Genomic DNA, 26,772 nt, shown 5'->3' on the forward strand with positions numbered 1-26,772 from the left:
AGAAAAAAAAGAAAGAAAAAAGCCTTACCTTTCATAAAATGCAGCAGTATAGCCACATGACTTTCCATGTCCAGCAACACAGGACACACAGTACCCAATGAATTACTAAAGTACTTGCAAGCTTTTTTTTTGTATCTCCACTTTTAAAAACAAAAAAAAAATCCATGCCATTAACTGGGTTTAGGAGGACACAGATCAAAATTAATACTGTGGAGGTACTGGTATGCTTTTGTGCTCTTGTAATTTCTCATTATCTTGCTGTTTGCTCGCAGGAATAAACCAGAGTGATTAAGAATATCCCCCCACATTGCAGACAGCACATGCAAAAACTGTCCTCCCAGTCTGTCAGCTGTTTTGAATTTGGAATCATCACTGCATGCAATCTTGACAAATAAGTCAAATAGTCTTTTCATACTGTCTGCATGTTTACTATTAAAATGTCTTGAGCAGGCAGTTTTAACACATTAGCATGTAGGTGTTTCTGGAAAAGGTCAGGTGTTATGCATAAGTTTGATATGTCTTTGCCATGCTATGGTCATGATTTAGCACTCCCAGACCAATGGCAGCTCAGGGAATGTTGTTCTGTTTCTTCAAAAAATTATATTTTCTGCTGTTCATATTTGATTTTTTTTTTTTTTTTTTTTTGTCCATTTTTGGATGCTGCCCTTTGCTCCCTTTTGTGAATTTTGATTTAGTTCTATGAATGGGTCTGGGTTAGAAGTGCCTCTGTGGTCTCTTACATTTTTCACATCCGTTTCCAGCTGAGTCACTTTGTCACAGAAAGCTATGAACTGCTGGCATTGCTTTTTCATTGATATTTAATTCACCATCTCTGTGTTCAGACTTTAACAGCAGTCTATACCTCTAGGTAAGCTTGAATTATTTTTGAAGGAGAATAGAAGACTGGCTGTGACTAAACAACGATATGGATGTAGAGGAAGTGCACTGCTACAAATACTTAGGGGTCCACATCAATAACCGGCTGGACTGGTCTTGAAACACTGAGGAACTATATAAGAAAGGGCAAAGAAGGCTTTTAAGAGACTGTGCTTCTTTAATGTGGATAATGACCTCCTTTACAGATTCTACAACTCTGTGATGGCCAGAGTGATTTTCTACACTGTGGTATGATGGGCTGATAACATCACTTGAAGCAAGGCCCACCAAATCAACAAGCTGATTAAGAAGGCAGGCTCAGTTACTAGACACTTTCTCCACCTGCTGAAGGATGTGGTGGAGGAGAAAATAAAAACGCAAAGTTAGCGCCATTACTGTATGTGCAATGCTACACATTCTGTTTATGACACACTAACATTGACTACTTTCAGAAAACAAATTATTCAGAAGATGTGTGTCAAAAATGCTACTGGGACTCCTTCATTAGGAAGAGCAGTACCTCACTGTGACTGACATTTTACCTTTAGCCAAATCAGAACTTTTCTTTAATTTTAGTAATTCTAGTGTGTATTTGTTGGTTGTTATTTTTTTATAAGTATGTACACTGATCAGTATGGCGTTATTTCAGTGCCACTATTCTGAGCGCACGTAAAAAAATATTGCAAGTGCAAGTGTTGCATTTTGAGGAGAAATTTATTTTGAGCGTACAAAAGCTGAATTTGAGTGAACAAAATTCATTGCTGCGTGCAAAAAATGTATTTCAGTGTTTGCGCTTATCCATATACACACACACAATAGCACCCCCTCTCGCTCAGTTTTTCATTTGCTTGCTGCAATGTGTTGCTAGCTCACAACATTCTCTGCTGCGAGCGCTCAACTCTCTGTACACCGTTATAAGTGTGCCACAAAACCAACCAATCACAGACTTGGTTTCAAAAATTCTGATTGGCTCTTACGGTCTCCAATCAGCTCGCTAGCTGCTGCATTCCGGAAACATTCCGAAATGTAGCTAAATCCAGCTAAACTCAATTAAACCCCAATTTGCGGATAATATCTTTAATTATTTTATTTTAAAATTGGGGTTTAGTGAGTTAACTGAACTATTTACGAATATTCGAATATTGTGTGTGTGTATATGGATAAGCGCAAACACTGAAATACATTTTTTGCACGCAGCAATGAATTTTGTGTACTCAAATTCAGCTTTTGTACGCTCAAAATAAATTTCTCTTCAAAATGCAACACTTGCACTTGCAATCTTTTTTTACGTGCGCTCAATATTTTTTTACGTGTGCTCAGAATAGTGGCACTGAAATAACGCCATAGATCAGCCACAATATTAAAACCAGTGACAGGTGAGGTAAATAACATTGATTATCTTATTACATTGGTACCTTCAAGGGGTGGGATATATTAAGCAGCAAGTGAACAGCCAGTTCCTGAAGGTGAGATGTTAGAAGCAGGAAAAAGGGGAAAGAATAAGGATCTGAACAACTTTAGCAAGTTTCAAATTGTGATCCCTAGACAAATAGGCCAGAGCATTTACAAAATGGCAGGTCTTGCAGGGTGTACCCAGTATGCGTGGTTAGTATTTACCAATACTGGTCCGCGGAGGTAAAACTGGTGAACGAGCAACAATATATGGGCTCACAAGGCACAAGTTGATGCATGAATCCTGTTTTCTTTTAGATCATATTGACGGCCAGGTGTGTGTGTGTCATTTACCTGGGGAAAAGGTGGTAGCAGGATGCACTATGGGAAGAAGGCAAGCAGAAAGTAGCAGGTGATGCTCTGGGCAATGTCCTGCTGGGAAACCTCTGTCCCTGGCAATCATGTCAATGTTACTTTGACACGTACCAACAACCCAAAAATTGCTTCAGACTATGTACACCCCTTCAGGGCAGCAATATTCCTTGATGGCACTGGCCTCTTTAAACAGCATAATGTGCCTTGCTGCACTGTAAAAATTGTTTAGGAATGGTTTGAAGAACATAACAATGAAATCAAGGTGTTTACTTAGCCTCCAAATTCCCCAGATTTCAATCTAATTCAGAATCTGTGGAATGTGGAGGAAAAATAAGTTAAATCCATGGATCCAAGGATACGCTGGGACCATCTTGGTGCCAGATACCACCTAAAAAAGTATTGTTCATGTCTCAACAATTTATTGCTGTTTGTCACGCACGCATGCTTAGGGGACAGTCAAAAGGCTTGATCATGTGTGGAAGAACAAAGGATAGGGGATTGGAATGAGCCACTAATGCTTTTCTCTCCTTCATTCTACAGAAAAACAACCGAATAAAGCATTCCTACCGGTCATTGCATTCCACCCATGCAAAAGACTCCTCTTCTGGCTCCGTGGAGTTACCGCACTCCTGGACTACCTCTTGATGACTTCAGTTCCGTGCTCCACTTCTGACGTCATCTCTGGCCATCACGATCAATGTCAATCCCATTATTCTCCGCATGTCCTCCCTGTTAATTGGACTTCCTTTATTGGCGCCATAAAAGAGCCAAGAACGGGCTTTGTTTTCTCAAATGTATTTGATTTGTTTGACCCTAATTTTGAACTGGACCCTACAGCGAGTATGCAAGGAGGCTCCACAACCCTTAACTTGTGTCTCTGTGCTCTTATTTTATCACAGCTTCTATACGAAGCTAACTTCCCTCTTGGGTCAAATAAAATGCTATCTAAAAGCCGGATATAATTTTTTTGTTTTCTGGGGGAATATTTGCCCCCAGTCACTGAACTCCAAGGACATTTTATAAATAAACTGAGCCTTTTTCAAAAAATACATAAAATAACATTTTACCGATCAGAATAGTTATCAACAGCAATTGCAGTGTAAAGATTTTAATTTTTTTTCTTTTTAATAAAATAAATTGTCAAGAAATAAAAAACAAGCACTTTTGCAATGATCCAATCAGAATAAAGTACATTTCATATATACTATACATCTGTGGTACTTAAAGAGTTTCAGACAGAGGACCAATTTACTGAAGTCAAAGATACAGCAGACCAGCATGGCCAACAGTCAATTATTGGAAGAATTCCACATTATATTTACTAAAGGGACTTGTATGAAAAATAGTAAAATTCTAATCCAGTGTTGTTACAATGTGCTTTAAATTGCCAGATTATTGCCAAAATCTCTATGGTCACAAAGACGGTGTAAATACAACTTGAGAGCACTAATGTGTCATGTCACTGGCTGCATGCAACTAAATGACTGCAATATAAAAGTCACTCAGCTCTGATACGATGACTTTCATATTGCTCACCAATCGACTCACATATGTGAACCACACTTTGAGTGCCATTGACACAAGTTTCTAATTTCCTATGCTAATGTAACATTTTGAAAACATTAACCAGCCTATTAGCTACCTAAATACAGCCATTTATAAACCATCATTATAGAGACTAACTACAATGTACAGACATGATGCTTGCTTGATTTATGCCAGAAAGAAACACTTTGAAGGAAAGCTCTGCAAGCCTCGTTACAATCTACCCAAAGTATTTTATCAACATACATTTCAATTTTTAGTCAACCTATTGTTTTGCATGTTAATGTTAAGCAGATTGACCCATTTAATAGTTAAGGGCTGTTGTGTTGTTGGTGATGGTATTGTTCATGTTTGATGAAGGGTTCACTGTAGTTAGTCATACAACAAAGCCTTTAATTTTGCGAACAGAAGTGTTTATAAAGTCAGCTCACAAAGCCAGGAAAGGAAGAAGCAGTGGGAAAGAAAATATTAAATTGGAGCGTCAGGCCTAGTTTTAGTACAATAGTGACAGTCATACATTTCAAATCATTAAATCATTATGCATAATTTTTGGGGCATTTGCTGGTCTTTCCCTTGTGTTTGTGTGAGTGCGACAGAGAAGAGATGGCATGACATCTTGATCTGATGGAATGTGCCAGTAAATAGGTAAGCAGAACCCAGAGTCTAGGAGCAATTCCATACCCCATCTGTTAGGTGGGAATGGTCCGATAGAGGTGTCCCAGCTGGGTTACCCACAGGGGTTCATGGGAAATTGAGTCTAGAAGTGCATTTCTGTCTGGGTCCTTGGGTATTGTAAAAGGGGGAGGACTACCGTATTTCTTAAACAACCTATAAGTGCTCCCCACAAGTCATGCTGGGTGACCGGGTGCTGTTCCAGGTTCAGTATAAAAGAAGCCAGCTGCCTTAGCTCAGAGACATTCAACTGGAGGTGGAAGGAGACTAAAAGAGTCATTATTATGTATGATTATGATTATTGGCTGTACTTTATGGCATTTGGTGTGTGATTGATCACAGTTCTATCATTTGAACCCTTTTCTGTGTTGGGCATTTTTGAGTCTTGAGGTTGGGACTCTATGTCACCCCCTACTGGTTATAATGGGAAAAATTGACCAATTTGGGGAAGTCTCTGCCTTTTGCACCAGTTTTTTTTTTTTTTTTGCACTTTAAATGGAAACCATCCATATACTACTAGGTAAATTCAATAATGCTATTCAGAAATACTGAACAAAATAAGAAATATAGGGTCTGAGACACGTGAAAGGATTTTACGAAAGAAATAAGGAGCACAAAGAAAAAAGGTGCAAGTGAGCGCAGGGCATTGATTAATGTAAACATGTCTTCTTAGATGCCAATAGGAAATTAAAAATACAAAGTCACATGCTAAGGGGTCATTGTGTAACAAGAGAAAACACTGAAGTCATATGTAGTTATTAGGCATTCGCTTTTAAAGTGAAAGGGTTGCGTTCCTAGTAAAACCCTACCATTATACACTCTTGCTCAAATGCATTGTGCTTTTTGTTTGCTATTATTACTGCCACATTAACTTTTCTTTATAAGAATTAAATTCCACTTTTACGTATATCAACTGTGAAGGATCGATCACAACTGAATGATGTAATATGCTGTAGAGACAGCTTATATCATAAGGCTAGATTTATTTTCACAAAGGTAAAGCTCTAACCATTCATTCTTCTATCCATCCATCTTTTCATCTAGACCAGTACAAGATGGCAGGCAGCTACATTAGTATTGAGTGCAAAATAGTAACAAAGTCTGAACAATACATTAATCCATGTCAGGCAGATTTCCACAGTTACTCATATCAGACCAAAACAGGAACAGAACACACTAGATAGATAGATAGATAGATAGATAGATAGATAGATAGATAGATAGATAGATAGATAGATACTTTATTAATATTATATAATATGAAATAGATTACTCACTTTGTTTTTTTAGAGATAAAGTAAGATCTGGCTATGAAGAGTACTTCACTTTTTGTAATTTTCCCTCCTAGAAATGCACTGTATGTTCAAAGAGAGAAGGGCCATTCTGTTCAGCTTTCATGTCTTAATTTAATAGATATTTGAAAGATAGCTTAAAGACAAGGTATCATTATAACTCTGGGTGTGTGTGAAAGGAAATGTAAGTTGTCTTCCAGCAGTGCTTTAGAATGTTTAATTAAGCACAAGCACATACTAATGGAATTTAGTTTTCTCAGATGTGTTATGAATCAAAATCAGGTACAGATATAGGCTTATACATTTTATTAATGTCTTGTATGTGAACTTAACTAAAATTACTTCTGATCTTTCTTAACAAGTTCTGCTGACTTACAGTATCAATACATGGTTTGAAGAAGCTTTTAAATTATTTAGCAATAGCATGAATAATCACACATCAATCTTGAAACTCCACCAAAATTATAAACATATTTTGAAAAAAGTTTAAAACTTGACTCATATTACATAGAACTGTGTACTAAAATGACTCAGTTCAGAGACATCCTTTTGTCAAATATTGCATATTGTCAAGCACAGAACTCTAAACAGTTAAAAAATACAATTAGGCAAAACTAACACTGCTATGTAATAAAATGTTGGCCTTGAGCACGTAAGTGTGGCTAACATGTTAAGTCAAAAATGCAAATTTGTTTTTCAATGATTATACTCGTTATGTGTTAAATTAATTAACACATAATCAAAAATGGATAACAAGAGATATGAATGTTATCAACTGGATTAAAAGCACTATATTTATAGAAACCATGTTAACTGATTCTGCGGTGGGCAGGTGCCCTGCACGGGGTTTGTTTCCTGCCTTGCGCCCTGTGTTGGCTGGGATTGGCACCAGCAGACCCCCGTGACTCTGTAGTTAGGATATAGCAGGTTGGATAATAAGCGCAATAGAGTTATAATGCAACTAATACAGTCATTAGTATTTTGTCACATAATTGTTACGTTACTCTTTCCTTTGAGTTTTATGAACCTCTTTACTGTTATAAATTAGGAGAAATTAAACAACAGATTAAAACATAAGGAAAATAACAACAACTGTCTGTAAATGGAATTGAAAATGTCACATTTGAAAAAAATCTGATCAAAATATGAATGTTACACAATAAGTTAGAGGAAATTGGTCATAGAATGCAATAGAACAGCTTTTCTCAATTTGTGCACCACAGCAGCATTGCAGGGGGTCTGCGACCAGCAAAACCTTGCCATCCTTCACAATTCCAATGATCACACTCAATTCATAGTGCCAGCATTGCAGGTGGATCACGGCCGATCCTAGACGACCTGCCAAACCTCCACTCTGATGATCATGTTGATTCAGCAAGAAGTAAGAGCACTGACAATCGATTAATTCACCTAATGTTCTGGTGACTTTGTTGGACCAAGGGAAACAACCTAACTCTCCCCGCTCAGACAATCGAGCTAAATTTATTTCGAGCTAAATTTATTGAGGGCCCCCCCCCTCCCCATGGTGAGCCACAAAAACAATGGCATGTGAAAAACTGGGCCATGACACCACAAAGGTTGGGAAGCACTGCAGGTCCTTTTGCAAACGTATTGTGCGGGAAAAAAATATATGGTACAGTTTAAACGCAAATGCGTCTCCTAGCCACTTCTCTTTACACTCCATGACTCTACCAGCCCTTGAGTTCCTGTTTCTTGTCCCGCCCATTTCCAATGAAGATCACATGAACAACCAATATAGTTTGCCGATATAGATCATACACAGAGTTACGATAGGGTGCGCACTCATAACGAATATGTTTTATATGCGAAACCGACATAGTACACACATACAACCAATAAGAGTTCAAGCGCAAAATTGACAGGTTACCCACATGAAACCAGTATAAGTCATGCATGAAACCAATATAGTGCATACGCAAATCCATTGTTAGACCGACACAGAACACAAGCCAATATACAGTAGTTCATACGCAAACCGATAACATACAAGTGTAAACCAATGCAGTTCACTCACAAACCAATAACAAAACGTACTGGAACCAGTGATATACACACCCAAATCAATATAGTTCATAGGCAAACCAGTGGTATGCACATATAAACGGATATAGTTCACGCCTAAACCGATAATATACGGACACAAAGCAATATAGTTCATATGAATGAAACCAGTATTGTACGCATGCAAACCAATTAAGTATGCATGCAAACCGATAGTAAATATTCATTAACCAACAGTGTTCACACGTAAACCAATAGATTGCACACAGAAATATATGATTTATGGCCTGTTTGGCCCCTCATAGTTAGGGCCCTTGAGCAAGACCCTTAACCTGAAAATTGCTCCAGGAGTGCTGTACAATGGCTGATGCTATGATCTGACAATTTTCCCTTGGTAGAAAATAGTAACAAGCTAAATAAGTTAATTGATGAAAGACTGAAGAATTTAAGAAAGAAATAAACACTTTTTAATTCAAAAACTCCTTTCTAAAATAAGAAATGGGAGGAAAAGGGTAACTAAATAAAACTATTTATTTGTTCATTGTGAAATTTATGACAGATGATTGCACTCATGCCAGGAAAAAAAAACTTTCAGCACCAAGTACAAAATGCAAAAATGGATAAAGACATGGTAAGTGAAATTAATAATTGAGACAATTAGTTATTTTGATTAATCACTTCACTGAGTCACTTAGTAAAGCTACAGTTTCAATTATTTTTATGAATCACATTGAATGATATACCTGATAGCACTTAATGCTGTTCTGAATAATTTCACAGCTATGCCTTTATCCACTTGGCAGGAACGCAGAGTTGAATAGCTGAAGTCACTGTCCTTTAATCTTAGTATTCTCTCACAAAATCAATTCATGCTTCAAAAACTGTAATCTGAAAACCAGAAAATTTCTATAGCGATGCTTAATTAGAAATACTAAATGCACAACTGAAATTAATATTAAGCATAACAGGATTTCAATAGTTTCTAAAAATCTTTACATTACCTTTATATTCTAGGAGACAGTACAGATGTTAATTGCCCCTAGATACTGTACTTATTATATTTTTACCATTAGAAAATACATTTACTGAATGTTTTTTCAATCATCTGTGAATTATAGACTAACTTGAATATGGCCTTCCATTTGTACATCACATTTATTTCAAAGGGCTGCCTCTGTGTGGTGAAGGTCATGGAGGGGAGGACTCCAACTGCCATAAGTGCCTACACACCAGATGTCAGTTCAGAGTATCAGGCCTTCTTGGAGTCACTGGAGGGGATACTGGAAAGGGTTCTAGCTGGGGATTCCATTGTTCTGCTGGGAGACTTCACTGCCATGTTGGTAACGATGGAGACACCTGGAGAGGTGTGATTGGTGTTTCTTTGTAAAAGTGACAATGACAATAAAGATCTATCTATCTATCTATCTATCTATCTATCTATCTATCTATCTATCTATCTATCTATCTATCTATCTATCAGATCTAAGCCCGAGCAGTGTTTGTTATTTGAAATCTGTGCTAGTTGTGGTTTGTCCATGGCAAACACCATGTTCAAACATAAGTTGACTCATAAGTGTACCTGGTACCAGAGTACCTTAGGCCAAAGATCTATAATTGTATCATTAACTTTGTGGTCGTATGTTCTGGACACTCAGGTTAAGAAAGGGGCAGAGCTTTCAACTGATCACCACCTGGTAGTTTTGTTAGATGGTAGGGAGGCACTTGGGCAGACCTAAAAGGCCCAAGCGAGTAGTGAGGGTGGCCTGGGAACATTAGGGAGATGCCCCTGTACAGAAGACTTTCAACTCCAACCTATGATAGAGCTTTCCTGCTTCCCAGGAGAGACTAAGGACATAGAGTTCAAATGAGCCTTGTTCAAAGCCTCCATTGTGGAAGCAGTTGCAAAGGCCATAAGTGCCTCTCAAGGTGGCAACCCAAAAACCCAACGGTGGATATCCAAGGTGAGGGATGCCATCAGGCTGAAAAAGGAGGCCTTCCATGTATGGTTAGCATGGGAGACTCCAAAGTAGCAAAGAGGTACCAACAGGCCAAAAGTGCTGCGGCCTTGGGGGTCAGGGAAGCAAAAACCCAGGTGTGGAAGAAGATTGGAGAGACAATGGAAAATAACTATCTATCAGGATCAAAGAGGTTCTGGCAAACCATTAGACAACTAAGAAAGGGAAGGCAGGGATTCACCCAGGCTGTTCTCAGCAAGGAAGTACTGACCCTGACTGAGGATGTTGTCTGGTGGAGGAAGGAACACCTTGAGGAGCTCCTGAACCTGATGGATATGCCCTCTGTGAAGGAGGAAGAGCCACAAGCTGATGGGAGATCAATGTCCATTTCCCTGAGGAAAGTCATTGAGATAGTAAAGCAACTCTGCACTGGAGGTGGATGAGAACCGCAAACAAATGCTGAAGGCTCTGGACATTGCTGGACTGTCATGGCTGACATGCCTGTTCAATGTTGTGTGGTCATCAGGAGCTGTGCCTCTGGAATGGCAGATCACGGGGGTGGTCCCCAGTTTTAAAAAGGGTGACAGGAGGGTATGCTCCAAATATCGAAGGATCACACTCCTCAGCCTTCCCAGGAAAGCTTATGCTAGGGTACTAGAAAGGAGACACTTCCCTTTCATGGAACCTCAGATCCAGAAGGAGCATTGTGGATTCCATTCACGCCGTGGAATGGTGGACCAGCTCTTTACCCTCATCAGGATTCTAGAGGAAGCATGGGAGAACGCCAAATCGGTCTACATGTGTGTTTTGAACTCAGAGAAAGTGTTTGACCATGTTCCTCAAGGAATGCTGTGGTGGTGCTGGAAAGAGTATGGGGTTCTGGGGCCCCTAATAAGGGCTAATCAGTACCTGTATAATCACAGTGAGAACTGTGTCCACATACTTAGAAATACATCAGCACTGTTTCCAGAGTTTGTGGGACTCCGCCAAGGCTGTGCTTTGTCTCCTATACTGTTTGTGATTTTCATTGACATGATAGCAAGGCATATTCGGGAGGCCCAGTTCGATGACCTTAGAATCAAGTCACTATTTTTTGAGTGTAAAACAGTAGATATGAGGATCAGCACAACCAAAATCCGAGGTCATGGCCCTCAGTTGGAAAAAGGTGGACTGTCCTCTTTGAGTGGGAGGTGAGTTACTTCCTCAAGTAGATGAGTTTAAATTCCTTGGGGTCGTGTTCACGAGTGAGGGCAAAAAGGATGGTGAGATCGACAGACAGATTAGGGCGGAGAGCGGTCGCTACACCAATCTGAAGTGAGGAAGAAAGAGCAGAGTCAGAATGTGAAGCTCTCTATTTACCAGTCAATCTGTGTCCCTAACCTTCACCTATGGTTATGCACTTGGGGTACTGACTGAAAGAATGAGATTGCAGATACAAGTGACCGAAATGAGCTTTCTCTGCAGAGTGGCTAGGCTCTCCCTTACAGGTAGGATGACAACATTTGGGAGAGGCACAGAGTAGAGCTGCTGACTCTCCAATATAAGCCAATAGAGGTGGTTTGGGCATCTGATATGGTTGCCTCCTGGACATCGCCCTGTGGAGGTTTTATGGGCATTACCAGCTAGAAGGAGACCATGGGGAAGACACAGGGCTTGCTGGGGGGATTATATCTTCCATAAAGCCTGGGAACACCTTGGGATGCCACAGTATAAGTTAGAAAGTGTGGCTGGGATAAAGAACATTTGGGTCTCACTGCTAAGACTGTTGCCCCACGACCATCATCGGTTAAGTGGTGGAAAATGAATGAATGAATTAATTAATCTACTTCTAATATAACAGCCATGTAAGCTTCGGCTGTAATGCAATCAAACATGGTTGAGGTAATATTTTACCTCTCCTAGGATTGATATTTTGGTATGACAGAATGGCTTGTGTACTCCAGTGATCTTTAGTGCTATATTTTCTGAAGCCATTTGCCCCTGGGCAACTGGCAAGAAAAACAACAATACAAAATCTGACATGCAGATGACAGTTCTAAAAATCTGAGAATCTTGGCCAAAACTCATCTGTGGAGTCAGGGCAAGAAGTGGTATTTATTGCCATTTGCTCAGATGCTGTTTATAGCTTGGCTTAAAAGTGTTGTGGGGTTCTTATGTTGGAGAACTATCAGGAATTGCAAAAAAATAGAATGTAAGTGCTGAAAGTAAAACAGAAAGAGAACTGACCAAATGACAATAAGTTTTATTAGCTAACCAAAAAACATTGTGATGGACAGGCAAAAGAGTCAAAAGAATACCATTCAAAAATAAATTTCAAAGTAAAAGGCAAAATATTTTAATTCTGTCTGATACTCTTTCCAAACCTTAAATTGCTAGTATTTAGGTTGGTGTATAGGAATTTTAATTTAAAATTTAGATATCTAAGCTACCATACTGACATCTTATATCCTGACAGAATAACGATTTGACATGTAACAACACAGCACTGTAATCACATGGCCAATAAACAATGAGTGAAAACGACAGATCCTATCAGAAACAACACCGACAAACAGGCACTAGAATCACATGACAAAAATAGCATTATTTTTACTTAGCCATAAGAAATTAGCATCAAAACTCAGACAAAATGTGTCTAAAATGAACTGATGCAAAAGGAAACCTAGATTAATTACAGAGCCCGTGTCTAATGTGCATACTCTGAACACATCAATTATTTTCACAAGGGAAATGTCTAACTGTTACAAAATACAAGGTGCAGGGATGTCAGAAGCTGGCACCAAAGAACACTCTTCAGGCCCATATTCACACCATTTCACAAAATAATACACTCAAGGACCATTTCTTCAGGAGTACCAAATACACTAGACCTCATACATAACATCGCTGTCAATCTCACCAGTAAAGGAGGAAGTCACTGTCTAGAATATGGACATCTACAGATAATTTAATAGATAGGAGTCTTCTGTTTTTTGTTCAGTAGGTATTATTTTCAAAAGGTATGCACAGGGATGCATTAACAGATATTTTTGGATGTGTTAATATGGGTGCAGACATGAATGATTCTTGAAATGATTCTCATGATGATACTCATGCCTCTTTTTGTCCAAGCAAACTGTCAGTGAATTTTCTTAGTTAAAGCAGTTGTCATAACTAATACAGTATGAATATGAAACTAAAATGGTTGATACATCTTCTATAATAATTTATGAAACCAACTAACATTTGTACTTTAACAGAATTTGGTTCTTTACACTCTATAATACCTTTAATTTTATCTTGATCCATACTTAGATCATGCTTAGATCTTAATGAGTAATGTTGTATCCTAAAATACTGTACTGAGGATCTATGAAAATTTATGTTTCTCTAACTTGGTGAATAATTAGGTTTGATGAAGGTAAGAGACAGCCTTATGGACATGATAGATATGGGGTTCTAAATACTGAGAGTATGTTAAAATATTGTCAATATACACTACAGCCAATGCCCAGAATATCTCAACTGACAAATGACTGAAAAACAACCAGAGCACTGAAGAAGTCAACATCCATAGGACTGTTAGATTGTCTAGTAAAACCATTCTCCAAACACTCCTTAATGTAATAATTCATGGTTTTCGATTCAAGGCAAGAGATGGCATACACTTTGCATTTTGGTAATGGAGCGCCTGGTAATAGTTCACTTGCTTAACCATAACACCTGTGATGTGGCAATTGTTAGGTCCAATTGTTTATTAAATGTGTCAGCAAAGTTGTGATAATGAATGGGTAGAATTTATGTAGTGTTACAGTAAACTGCTGGTCAGGATATGGGTGGTAAGCAGTTTGTAATGGAAAAAAGGCTACAAGCTACAATTTCTTTATCTCCCAAAAAATATGTGAATTACTGTAATGACAAAGTCCGGTGGATGCAAGAGACAGAGGGATGGAATCAGCCTATCAATGCCCTAAAAAGGACAGTTGGCATCTTCAGTGCTGTTTCTACACATCACTCAGGTCGGTCTTCAGCAGCGCCACATGCTTCCTGCTGCTTGTCCCTTTGTGCCTTCATGCACAACACCCAACACTGTTTCACCTGGGGTCAGAGACAAGTTATATGCCACACTATTTCCCCTGCTCTCTGTGGGCTGACCCAAGTTCAGGGTCCAATCCATGATTCCCCAGTGGCAACAGTTTCAAGCCAATGTGTTTCAACAGTCAGGAGAAACATCCAATTGAAGTACTCTTCTAAGTGCTGTGTCCACGCTTCCCCTTACCTGGTACTCATGGGATTCTTTATAGCCAGTTTCTCCAAGTATTCCCACCCCCTCTGACAACCGACCTTCACCTGAGGAACAGGTCCTTCTGAGATCTGAACCCAGACCTTTATAGACCCAGCTCTAAAATAATGAGGGAAGTATGGCTGTCAAATGAACTAAAAATGTTCAATATTCATTTTAAAAATAAGAAAACATTTAAATATTTTAGAAATTATGTTAAGTATTTCAGGTGCTACAGCATGTTTGAACCTTCTTGACTGTTTTTTATGTTTTATATTTTTAGTTTTTTCCTCTCATTGCATCTTTAAAGTATGAATTGCTCATGACTTGTGTACCATTCCTTAAAAGAGGCACATAAAACCTGCATCTTTCAAATGAATGATCCCCTTGAACATACAGTTCTTCATAAAAACAGTACTAACTTATGTAATCAAAGGAAACGTGCAGCCAGGCATGCTGTGATTCTTTACTTAATTAACAAATAAGGTTTCTAGGATCATTATTGTTACATGTATAAAGTACAGTGGAATTTTTACTTACATGCGGTAATCCACATGCAGTGAATCATCACTCCCAGGTGCCACAATTAGTGAATGCAACTACCTTACCTCAAAACTTCTGTCTTCATTTTAAAGAAGATAAATGTTGCATTGTGTGGCGGACGGCCAGGGTCCATGCCCTGCCGGGACATCCCTTTACTGTATATTCAGGGGGAGCAGGCCTAGAATGTACAATACCTCCCCCTGGACGCTAGATGGCCACCCCCCTGGGTTGGAGCGGTGCCTTGGTTTTCCGCAGGGCTCCATGGGAGTTGGGTGCAGCCCTTGTTGGGTCCCACAGGTGCCACCAGGGGGTGCTGTAGCTGGGACTCCTGAGCCCGTATGGGGCAGTCATCCACCTGGAGCATTTCTGGGTGGACTATAAAAGGGGCCAGCAGCTACCACTCAATGGTCATAGTCGGGAGGAGGAGGACTACACTTGCAGGTGGAGTGGTGGTGTAAAGGAGAGTGTTGTGGTGTTTTCCTTTGTGTATTTGGGACTATGTTGTTCCTGTGGGGGTCACGAGGATGACGTGCCCCACAGGTGAAGAAAAATAAAATCAGTTTGGTTTTATATGTGCCTCCAGTTTGAGTCTGTGTCGGGTCAGGAGCATATATAGTGGATTTTTGTTACAGTTGTAAAGATCTTAATGCGTTTTTCCTCATTGTCATTGTTTATTTAGGAAATACATTTATTTAGAGCCAAAATACTAAAAAAAATTGTAAACACAGTTTAATATTTCAGATACTACAGAACTTTGGTTCTTTCACATTTCTATACAGTAATCCCACGCTATATCACGCTTCGACTTTCACGGCTTCACTCTATTGCGGATTTTAAATATAAGCATATCTAAATATATATCACAGATTTTTCGCTGGTTCGCGGATTTCTGCGGACAATGGGTCTTTTAATTTATGGTACATGCTTCCTCAGTTTGTTTGCCCAGTTGATTTCATACAAGGGACGCAATTGGCGGATGGCTTAGAAGCTACCCAATCAGAGCATGTATTACATATTAACTAAAACTCCTCAATGCTATAAGATATACTTCCCGCGCGGTGCTTGATTGTTTTCTTGTCTCTGCCTCTCTCTCACCCTCTCTGACATTCTCTGCGCCTGACGGAGGGGTGTGAGCAGAGGTGCTGTTTGCACAGAGGCTGTTTGCTCAGACGATACTGACGCTCCTCTAAAAAATGCTGTTTTATTGCGGTGCTTTGGCAAACTTAAAAGCACACGTATTGATTTTTTGATTGTTTGCTTTTCTTTGCGAGCGCTCGCTCTTTCTCTCTGAAATTCTCTGCTCCTGATGCAGACACTCCTTTGAAGAGAAGATATATTTGCATTCTTTTAATTGTGAGAAAGAACTGTCATCTCTGTCTTGTCATGGAGGACAGTTTAAACTTTTGACTAAAGGGTGTTATTTCATGTCTAGAGGGCTCTAATAATGTTAACAGTATGGGAGAGTTTATAAGGGCTTAAAATATATAAAAATAACTATACAAACATATGGTTTCTACTTCGCGGATTTTCATCTATCGTGGGGGATTCTGGAACGCAACCCCCGCGATCGAGGAGGGATTACTGTATATATAAAATCGAACTTCTGTCTGTCTGTCTGTATGTCCACTTTTCACAAGAGAACTACTTAACGGATTTAGATTAAATTTTTTTCTAGAATTTGCTTGAATATTCTGGTTGATTGTGCGACTGTCTCTCATCATACTAAGAATCATAGGAGTGATATATTCACGTTGACATCAGGAGCGGAGAGTCGGTCTACCTCTGTGTTTTGGAGTGTACCTTGCCTCCGCTTAGTTAGCAATACCTTTTTCTTAATTGATTTTTAAAGTTTGTCCTGCTTTACTACTACACAGGCGGAGCCGCAGGGGACGGCTAGCTGAGCTAGAAAAGGTAGATTAGGAATCTTCCAGTTCAGCAAAGTACAGTACAGTTGTCATTTTAATGCATGGTCATTTTGAATTCCACGAAAAGTTTATTGTAAATGAGTCTAACTTCTTAAAGAAGGATTTTTCGATATACAGTATGTAAGATTGTTCTGAAACAGATATAGGAGTTTTGGAAGGATATATATTTTGACCGCATTGGTTTTCATGGCTAATGTAAGATGGAAAGATCTTATGAAAGTACAAAAAAGAAGTCCATGAAGGGAGAGGGGATTTGGGACTCTCTAATAAAAAACATGGACCCCATTAAAGCCTGATAATTGAAATTGTGTAAGGTTCCCTAAAACATTTTAAAATAGGTCATAAAGTTCTAAATTACTATGTGCCTATTACTGAGTTTGAGAGAATATATTGTAGGAAAGTCCAGAAAGCTACTTACAGGCGGGACTGGAAGCACTTGTGAGCACTTTATAGACTGGAAGGGGTGAGATGAATATATGGCAACAGACTGGATGGGGCTTGATATTTGACTGGTAGCACATCCATTAAATCAGGATGATAGGAGAAAGGAAACAGTGACTTTCTTAACTCTTTGAGGGCTGAGTATTTTTTCCAGTTTTCTGAAAAGCACACAAAGCAATGGTTTCAAGCATAAATCAATATAAAACATTTTTTGCTGCATGCAGGGGCTGTTGTCAGCAACCGTTCAACGACTGTGGCAGCAGCCGGGGAAGCTCAATGACCAGAAGGAATACATGATGGGCCGGCTGCCTGGCTGTCTTTGCGTAGCAGTCGCAGTGTGAGGCAATCTGGTTTGTACCTCTTGTCATCGGTAAGAGGCAGTCCTCCCAGGTGAAGTACGTAGGTGCATTAGCTACAGGGACATGTTCAGCACCACGATCAGCTGATGCTGGCCCCTCACTTTCGTTTTCGATCTCCAGATCACATACATCAAAATCCGAAAACTCAGAGTCTGACTCGGTGATATGATATACAAAATGTCGTCCACAGAGTATTTTACTTTGTGCATTTGCTTTGGTCTTTTGCCAGATGTCGATGCCATTTGAGGAGTTGTTTCCTCTTCACTACTCATGCACACACAGGAAATCTCGGTCAAATCACCAAAGCTAACTTTAAAGAGAGTTGAACTAAAACATAATGGCAAGTTTTGTCATAGTTTACAGCTGATTACCGTCCTCTACCCCTGAATTTCGACATAAGTCGACATCCACCCTGAAAGAGAAACCACATGTAGGCATTGGTGCTTTCCTGTGTAGGAAACCATCTCAATGATGATGAAGAGTGTTAACAGCAACTGCTGATACCTTGATACCAAGAGTGTTCAGGTTGGAATTGGTGTAAACCAGCCACACCTATTTGTTCTGAAGGCATTTCCTTTGACCATCAAAAAATTAGAAAGTGAAATAATTAGTCTTGTTAGACTTTCCATACAATTTATTGTTGCTTTATTTTGTGTTATTCAGTAAAAAGCCTGTTATTAGGATGAACCTATAGGAGTCCTACCCAGAGGACTTCAATTCCCCATAGCAGTACACCAGGGCCAACAGGAGTTACAAGATGATGGGAATTACAAACAGTGGTTTCTAATATTTAGCTAAACTGCTGATTGAGCTGTTTAACTGTCACAGAGCTTATTGCAAGGAATGTGTGTTGCTAGTTACATTTAGTGACACTAAAGCACAACATGATTAAAAATGGTAACAAAGCCCATAGTGAGCAGTACTATTCATCATCACTAGTAGCAGCTGCAATGTATTTATTTGCATCAAAACTAGTTTGTTTCATAAGTAGGTAAAAAAAAACTAATGTTGCTAAATGAAAATGAACTGAAGTTCAGTTGAAAAGAAAACCTTTGGGGCTATAGTTGCTTATTCATACCTGCAGAATTACCATAGGTTGAGACCTCTGTAACACAATTATTTTGTATCATAACAGGTAGGCTTTTTTATTTTTTAACCAGGTAACTGAATGATTTTGACATGGAAACCAAATATAAAATACTGTATTATAGGGGAAGCTTTAAGGCACTATATACAGTATAGTGGCAAATTTCCCCTGAGGACAAATAAACATCCATCTATCTATCTATCTATCTATCTATCTATCTATCTATCTATCTATCTATCTATCTATCTATCTATCTAACACAACTTTGACAGTTAACACATTATGCCTTAATGACAAGCACACAGTATAGTCAAAAGTTTATTTTTTATGGTTGAATTATAACAAAGTACACACAATTCAACCGATGACTCTCTTTTAGCATAATGATTCACATGAACCAATAAATAACAAGCAAATGTGAAAATTCAACACTTGAGAATCACAACATAGAAGTACAGTAATGGGAAGGAAAATGTCCTTATCTCTTTCATTACAGCATGAATTTTAAAATTATTTCCTCTGATCAAATTTCTAATCATACCAAGAATATTAAAAATGAATATTAGCCTATGTAAGTGAGGAATCCTGTACAAAAATTACCATCTTGTGGTGAGTTTTCTAGAAAATGTCCTCTCTTAGCATTTTTATGTTTTCAAAGAATGAACTTTAAACACACAAGCAACTAAAATATAAAAAAATTGTCTGCAATACGACATGGAAAAGAATCAACTAAACATTTGATCGAATTAGATACACTTAAGACTCAGAGATCTAGGGCATTTAGTTTCATTACCAGTATAAAGTAGCAGGTTCTGTAACTGAAGCTCACATAAAATATCTAAAATATCTTATAAAAAACTGGAAGGTTAAAACTGTCAGCTTTAAATTCTTGTTTTCCAATGCTGATAACTGAATAAAGAAGAAAAGAAATTACATTCTTACCTTTCTCTTTGGTTTTAGTGAAAGTAAAAAAAAAATCTAACAACTGAGCCAAAAGGAATACTAAAAGTCAAAATAATGAACTGAACATTAACGGTTATGAACACCAGAAAGACAAATAGTCTATTAAAGACCAAAAAAGGAAATATAAAAAAACTAAGGAAAAAGCAAAAACATTGACAGATAGGCCAGGAGTCAAAATACCAAAACAACTGACCAATCCAAAAGTTATACCAATGTCTATACTGATCCTTGCCCTATGGAGGGTTTTTCTTCATTTCAATGACTAACTGCTGGGCAACTGCATCTGCTAAAGACAGATCGTGGTGGCACAGCACACTATATAACGTCTGCTTCGCTTGACAGACAATTTGCATATCAGCTTGGTGCATTGTTGTGATATGCAAAATCTGCAAATTTCTGCCTATGTTTGCAATATATTTTGTTGAAGACAAAACAAGATGAACTTAAATATCGGACACTTGTATTGGCAGTTTAACATTAAAGCATTCTGTTTTCCTGAATTGTACCAATTTCAATCACAGAACTATTTGTTTGAACTGAGGAGGAATTCAGGAGATGCCTCAAGCTGTATTGATGACTTTATCACCAGTGAAGAGATGGGTACCTCGACTAAATTGGTTTACAGCTTGGGAAAGGAAGACATTCCAATGTTTCTAGCTGTATCCCTTTACTTTACAACCTGTAAACAGAAGGAGATGCCGTGGGAGTAGAAATTGCCAAACTAGTTTACAGCTTCAGACAGGAGATTCTTAAAACATCAAAAATTTTATTGTTTGGGGAAATGGACGTACTCAAACAGATTAAAGAGTTTGAGCAAATTCATCCACCATATTGACAGCCAGCCAATCAGGTGTATGTAAAAATCTCATGTTGCGAAACCCCCATAGAATTTTAAATTAAATATGACAGACTAAACAATAAGATGACATAACAGTGACAACAGAAGAGGGCGAGAGCAACGTCAAGAGGAGAAGACAGAGAGACGTTAGGAGAGGGCACCAGCAACGTGTGACCATTTTCTTCTGATTGTCAGCTAAAGCATTCCATGAATATCGATTACTAGATCAATGCCTAGGACATTAATCTTTGACTGTCTTTTTTTCCAAAAGCTTTTTCTAAAAGACTATATTTATCCGGACTTTACTATCAATCTTATTTTCTATTATTCCTTGTTATACATGGTATTGTTTTTCATGTCATAAATACGACACTGCTTTCAGGTTTCTATACTTTGTCTTCATATGTAGAGTGATTGAAGTAATAAGGTCAATTTTTTTAAGAGCACCAAGCAGTCAGAAGTTTGCCATGTGCTCCGATCTGCAAGGTTTATTAAGACTGAGGATGCAAGCTCCATCCAATTGTAGAGAACAGTACATAAAGTAAGGCATTCTTGGTTGATAAATGGCCTATAACCAAGGATATTGAGCCTTTGTATGTTTGAATATACTCTTAGACACCAAAGTAATATTTAACTCTGAGATATATTTAAAACTTTGTATGTTGTTCATGCCAATAATAAGTAAGTCTCTTGAAGTATTAAGAGAGTGACAAGTAGTGTATGTGTCATTCATAAGGCCCTTGTGTGGTTTAAAGTGATAGAGAATAACCAGCTGTTTATGCGTCACTCATAGGGCACTGTTGTGGTTAGGGTCTGTGTGTATGTGTATATCTATGTATGTGTGTGTTAATCTTAAGGTGCGACAGTAGACCAACCCGTTAACGAACCTGTTGAGTACACTTAAGGGTAAGTAGAGGGGAATATCACGATAATACATGGGTCATGGTTTGTTTATTTTGTTACTTTTTGTAAATGATTCTTATTTTTGTTAATCAAAATATTATTGTTAATTTATTTTTTTGTTCTATTCCATTATACATTTTCTTTCTGTTAACCATTTTGTAATTATTCTGTATTTTTTACATTGTTTTAATCTAGTTTGTGTATATCCTGTCCTTCTTTATTGTTAGGGACACTACTAAGGTGCCTGATGATTACTGTGATCAACAAGGTGGATTCAGGAGAAGATAAAAAAAGATGAGATAGTAAGCCAGGAATGAAGCGGGCATCAAAATCAGGAACTAAATAAATTGAATAAATCAAAACCAAAGGGGCAAGAACAAGAATGTAGTACAAGAGAATGGAACAGAAATTAAAACCAAAAAAACGCTAGGGTCTACTTGGAACATAAGCTAACAGAATTTTAGAGAGATTTGTTGTAAGAGAATGTTCCCTTTGGGATACTGATGAATATTTATGCTGGAATTACCGGTGGCAACAATAGCTATTGTGATAACAAGAATGGGAAAGTGACAACACTCAACAAAAATGTCATTGCATAAATAAAACTGGGAACCAAAATCAACACTGGAAAATGTACATTAAAATGAAAACTAAGGTCAGCAGTGAAATCTCTGTGTTAAAAATCTCAAAGAAAAATGTGTAAAACAGGACAATTCTACATTTATTTATTCATTTTGCTTGCCACTGCTACAGGTGACGAACTAATCAGGCAGCATTCTGAGACCTAACTTAATAATTTAGAAGGGATGGGGCACTGAGTCAGATTCTAATTGTTGTTGGCTTCTTGCATGCTATTTCCTTCTCAGGTAGGCTTTGCATTTCCTACACAGATTTTAGTCTGTTTGCCTTGGTTTCCTATTCTAACCATTGTGTGCCTGACTTTTTGTAATTTAGGCCTAAAACGTTTGGCTTTCAGTAACTTTGGGGCCTTTTTATATATCTGGGATTTTTGTATGATTTGACTACTTAATAACTTGTCAACTCTGTCTTAGTATTCTTTATATAAGGGTGACTTTTCTCCTTTGTATATCTTTCATATATAATACGTTACCGTGGCTGTTCATTTGTCTGTCCAGGATTTTAAATCACCTGCAGCTCGCAAACCGTTTGACCTATTGACCTGAAATTTGATACACATATACTACGTGACCTCTACTGTCCGCTTTCAGGGTGAAGACTTTTATTACTCTTTTTATTTTTATTTTTTATTGTAGAATTAACTCTCGGTAGCGTGCAGCAGGGTGGCCATGCGACGCTTGCATACGGGCACCGTTCTAATCCCTACCACCTTCTCCATCACTTCCTTTACCTCTTCATATCTTAAATCATTTTAGAGGCAGATTGAAGAGTTAAGCGCCAGCATAAGTGAAAAATTAAGAAAAACGTATTGCAATACAAAAACTGACTTAATCAGTTTTAACGTGAAAAGATCCCGACGGGAGAAGAAGTGGGCCACTAGAGTGGAGAAAAGAAGAGCTGTTCAGGAAGTGACAAGCGCATCAACCTTTGAGCAAATGAATGCTCAATGTACAGAGAAAGAGTATGAAAACTATAAGTCAAGTGTATTGATTGCACGTTATCGTGCAGTCCGCCATTACTGGTCTTCAATAATTTGGCCCATTGCTCTTAGAATATTTTTGAAAACGTAACCCTTTCTTTGTTGTTAATTTCTTATACTTTAGTTTATTCACTTTTTTAAATATTTGGCCCAATAATCTTAATAATTGTTTGCTTACAGCTACTATTGGTATTCGTTATGTGAGTATTATGATAGCATTCCAACTATACCAGGGTTACTCAACTCCAGTCTCAGAGGTCAGCAGTGGGTGCTGGTTTCATTCTAACCAGTTTTGGAATTAGGAGCCAGGCTCAGCAGGTAATGAAAGCAGGTATTTAAATATATGTTTCATTAGTGCTTTCATTTTTCCAAAACAAATCTTTTATCACATTGTCGATTTTCTTAGAACATTATCGATATGCTTTGTGGTGCTGAACTGATTTGTACCTCCTGGTGCTTCTATTCGCTGTCATTTATTTCAAGACATTGTACTAATGCAAATACTTTATGACACATATACACATGTTTAAATGGAAGCATGTTAACTGGAGAACTGGTGTTACCTTTGTCATTTTCACCTTATTATAAACTGATAGCTGATTAGGAAAACAGGAAACAATTAAAACCTCAATGGAGCTGTTTAAAATTAAAAAAGCAAACAACGGATCTGAAGCCAAAACGAAGCCAAAAAATAAAAAATAAATATATAGCTTCAGTAGTAAATAAATGGGCTCTAATTAAAAAATTGGTTAACACAAAATCCTGCAGCCCCTGTGGATCTCAAGGAAGAGTTGAATATGCCTAACCTACAACATAGGCTCATGTATTGTAGACAGTCAATAAAAAAAGTCAAATAACATAGAATGCATAATTAAAATCTTTCTTGAGCATCATGACCACATCTGCATCCTGTAGAAATACTGTTTTTTTTTTTGCCTGTAGGATAAGAGGCATAACTTGTGGAGGAGAAATGTTATCTTGTAAATAAAGTCAGCCACAATTAAATGTAAAAATCACAGTAGCATTTTACCTTAAAATACCAATGGTATCTGAAAACTGCATTTACTATAAAACATTACCTCCACTTGTCAGCAAAATTGTAAATACATCATGATGAACACAATACTCTGTTCCAAAGTTCACCAAAACAAATCCTCAGACTAAACCTCATCTAAAAATTATATAAAATCATTATATTTAAAAATAAATAATTGAAAAAAGGGATAAAGAGAGAATACATACATTAAATAAAACAAAGACTTCATGAAGTCCTGTTGACTACATCAGGCTGTAAACTACAACTTTGTGTGATGTGGTTGGGTTGACATTTACCACCTTCAAATGTGAGGTCATGCTTTTTCCAAGACAAACAGTGACTTATTCCTTTCAGGAAATTAATGAGCAGGTGCCCAAAGTGGAGGTGTTCAAGTGCCTCTGGATTGTGGTCGTGAGTGGGTGCAGAGGTGAATATAAGATCAACCAAGGAATTTGCCCAATGATAGCACTTTTGCAGTTATTCTAAAGGACCATGGTGGTGAAGAGAAAGCTAAGTTATTAGACAACACTTTTAACTTACCAGTCTGTCTACAACTCTTTTTAAGGTCACAGACTTTGGATACCAACCAGCGGAGCAAGACCACAAGTTCAACAGGCCAGAATTAGGTTCTTCTGCCTGGTTACTAGACTCACTCTCTTAAATGGGAAAGGAGTTCAAGGAATAAGCAGGATCTCAGAGTAGAAACACTACTTTAACAAACAAAGAAGAACCAGTTGAGGTGGTGTTGTCAAGTAGTTATAATGCCCCTATGCACCTCCATCAGGACTTGTACAAGGAACATCTTACTAAGATAAGATCCAGTACACTCTAGCAGAACTATATATCTCTCAAATGGCCTGTCAGCATACACTGTAGTATAACGCTTACATTATATATACCTCAGGAGGGAGGAATCTGCAAAAAATAAGATGGCTTTGTAAGCAGAGTAAAAGTGATTAAACCAAATGCCAACAGAATCCAGTTGCCCATCTGTGCCAAGCTAACACAGGTGTATAATACTCTGGTATACAGGTGGGATTTCTCACTGACTGTCAGCTGAGCTTCAAACAAAGAACACTGACACCTCCCAGTCTCAATATAATTAAAATGTCTACTTCACCTTTCTACCTGCTACACCCCTGACCCATCATCCCTACCAAGTGTAATATATAATAAAAGCTTTTAAAACCCACCTTGGATTTAGTTCCAGACTGCCAAGTCAGTGTATGCCTCTAGCAGCCCCTGGCACCACTATATTCATGACTTACCTCAGTCTTCTATTTAGAGAGAAAGCAATATTATATGAACTTAATTTTACCACTTAGGGTAAATATTCAGAGGGTGACATACTTCTAAAGCACCTCTATAATTTGATACTAAACTCCACGGGTTTAATATTTCTCATATGGCCACATAAACATCCAACCATATTGTAATCCAGCTTTATCTATTAGAGTGCCATGAAGAACAAGAGCCTATCTCAGCAGCACTGGGCACAAAACACAACCTATCACAGGGTACGGATCTTGCACACCAACACTCATACACGCTGAGCCAAAAAAGATACTGTAGAAATGAAATAAAACATTAAATAACATTCTCATAAATACATTATACAATTAAAAAGACTTTTCTGGAAAAAAATAACTGCTTTTTCTATTTGGACTTTCAAACTATTCCATATTACTAACCTATAGGAGATGCTGGAAATGCCCACTTTTCATATTAAGACAGCAAGAGAAAATCATGTTGAAGATATCCAGTTGTGACAACAGATGCCATGTGACTTTCTTAGGACTCTCCTGAATTCTAGTAATAAATCGTTGAATCTGAACTGATCATTCTCTCCATTTGTTTATCCTCTATTACAGTTTTCCTTTGTGATTTAAACAAAATGTTTATGTGTCTTAGACAAAATCAAGCAAAAACACTAAAACTAAAAGATCAGGGAAAAACAGTAACAGTAACCTTGAACCAAGCACTTGTGAGATTTTGCCAGTTATTACTGTGAGTTTTGTGCTTGCAATATCTTATAGTGGAAAAGGACACAACATCGCCTCTAGGTGAGAGAAAAAGACTACTCTGAAAATCAAAAAAATGAGCTTTTGTTTAGAAAACAGTGCTTTGTTTTGTATTTAACATTTATGTCATTGCCTGTTTTTTTTATTCCTTCATGGAGTTTCAGAAACAGAACTGCATTTAAAAAGATGAAATGTTAAAATAAGAGTCACTTACTACATACAATTTTATAACTTTCTGTCATGTTCCTTTATAGTACTGATAGTACCTCTATCTATTCTGTGCCTGTTTTGCTATTATATTTAAAAACCCTTTTTTTGTCAGTATATCTCCACTTCGCTGGATATAATATTATTATACATTATAGATTTTAATTAGCATAAGCATGATATAACTTTTATGTGGTACCTTAGTAAAATATGAACAACTGTCTTCTGACACCCATGCCACAGAGCCATTTACATCTGTGGATGGTTTACATCCATTGCCGCCATCCTGCAGTACGTAGGAGTCTAATTTCCAACGTTTCATAAGCCAGTCATATCTTGCATCCAGTCGTTTTTCCACAATAGGCACATCCCAAGCTGATGGAGAAAAAAATATATTGTGTATTGCTTAAAATTCTGCAAAATATTTAGTTGTAAAGAAAA

The 26,772-nt window shown here is 37.8% G+C and overlaps 1 protein-coding gene across 2 annotated transcripts in view; it reads right to left on the reverse strand.

Annotated features, from left to right (window-relative positions):
- si:dkey-256h2.1 (uncharacterized protein LOC337520 homolog) overlaps positions 1-26,772 on the reverse strand; it is a 354,044-nt gene that overhangs the window by 259,160 nt on the left and 68,112 nt on the right. For both annotated transcript variants that reach the window (XM_039736958.1, XM_039736959.1), the window contains exon 3: positions 26,531-26,706. In XM_039736958.1, coding sequence (XP_039592892.1) covers positions 26,531-26,706 — 176 coding nt within the window. The remainder of the gene's footprint in view (positions 1-26,530; positions 26,707-26,772) is intronic.

This window comes from Polypterus senegalus, chromosome 15 (genome assembly GCF_016835505.1).
Source record: "Polypterus senegalus isolate Bchr_013 chromosome 15, ASM1683550v1, whole genome shotgun sequence".
Taxonomy (NCBI): Eukaryota; Metazoa; Chordata; class Cladistia; order Polypteriformes; family Polypteridae; genus Polypterus; species Polypterus senegalus.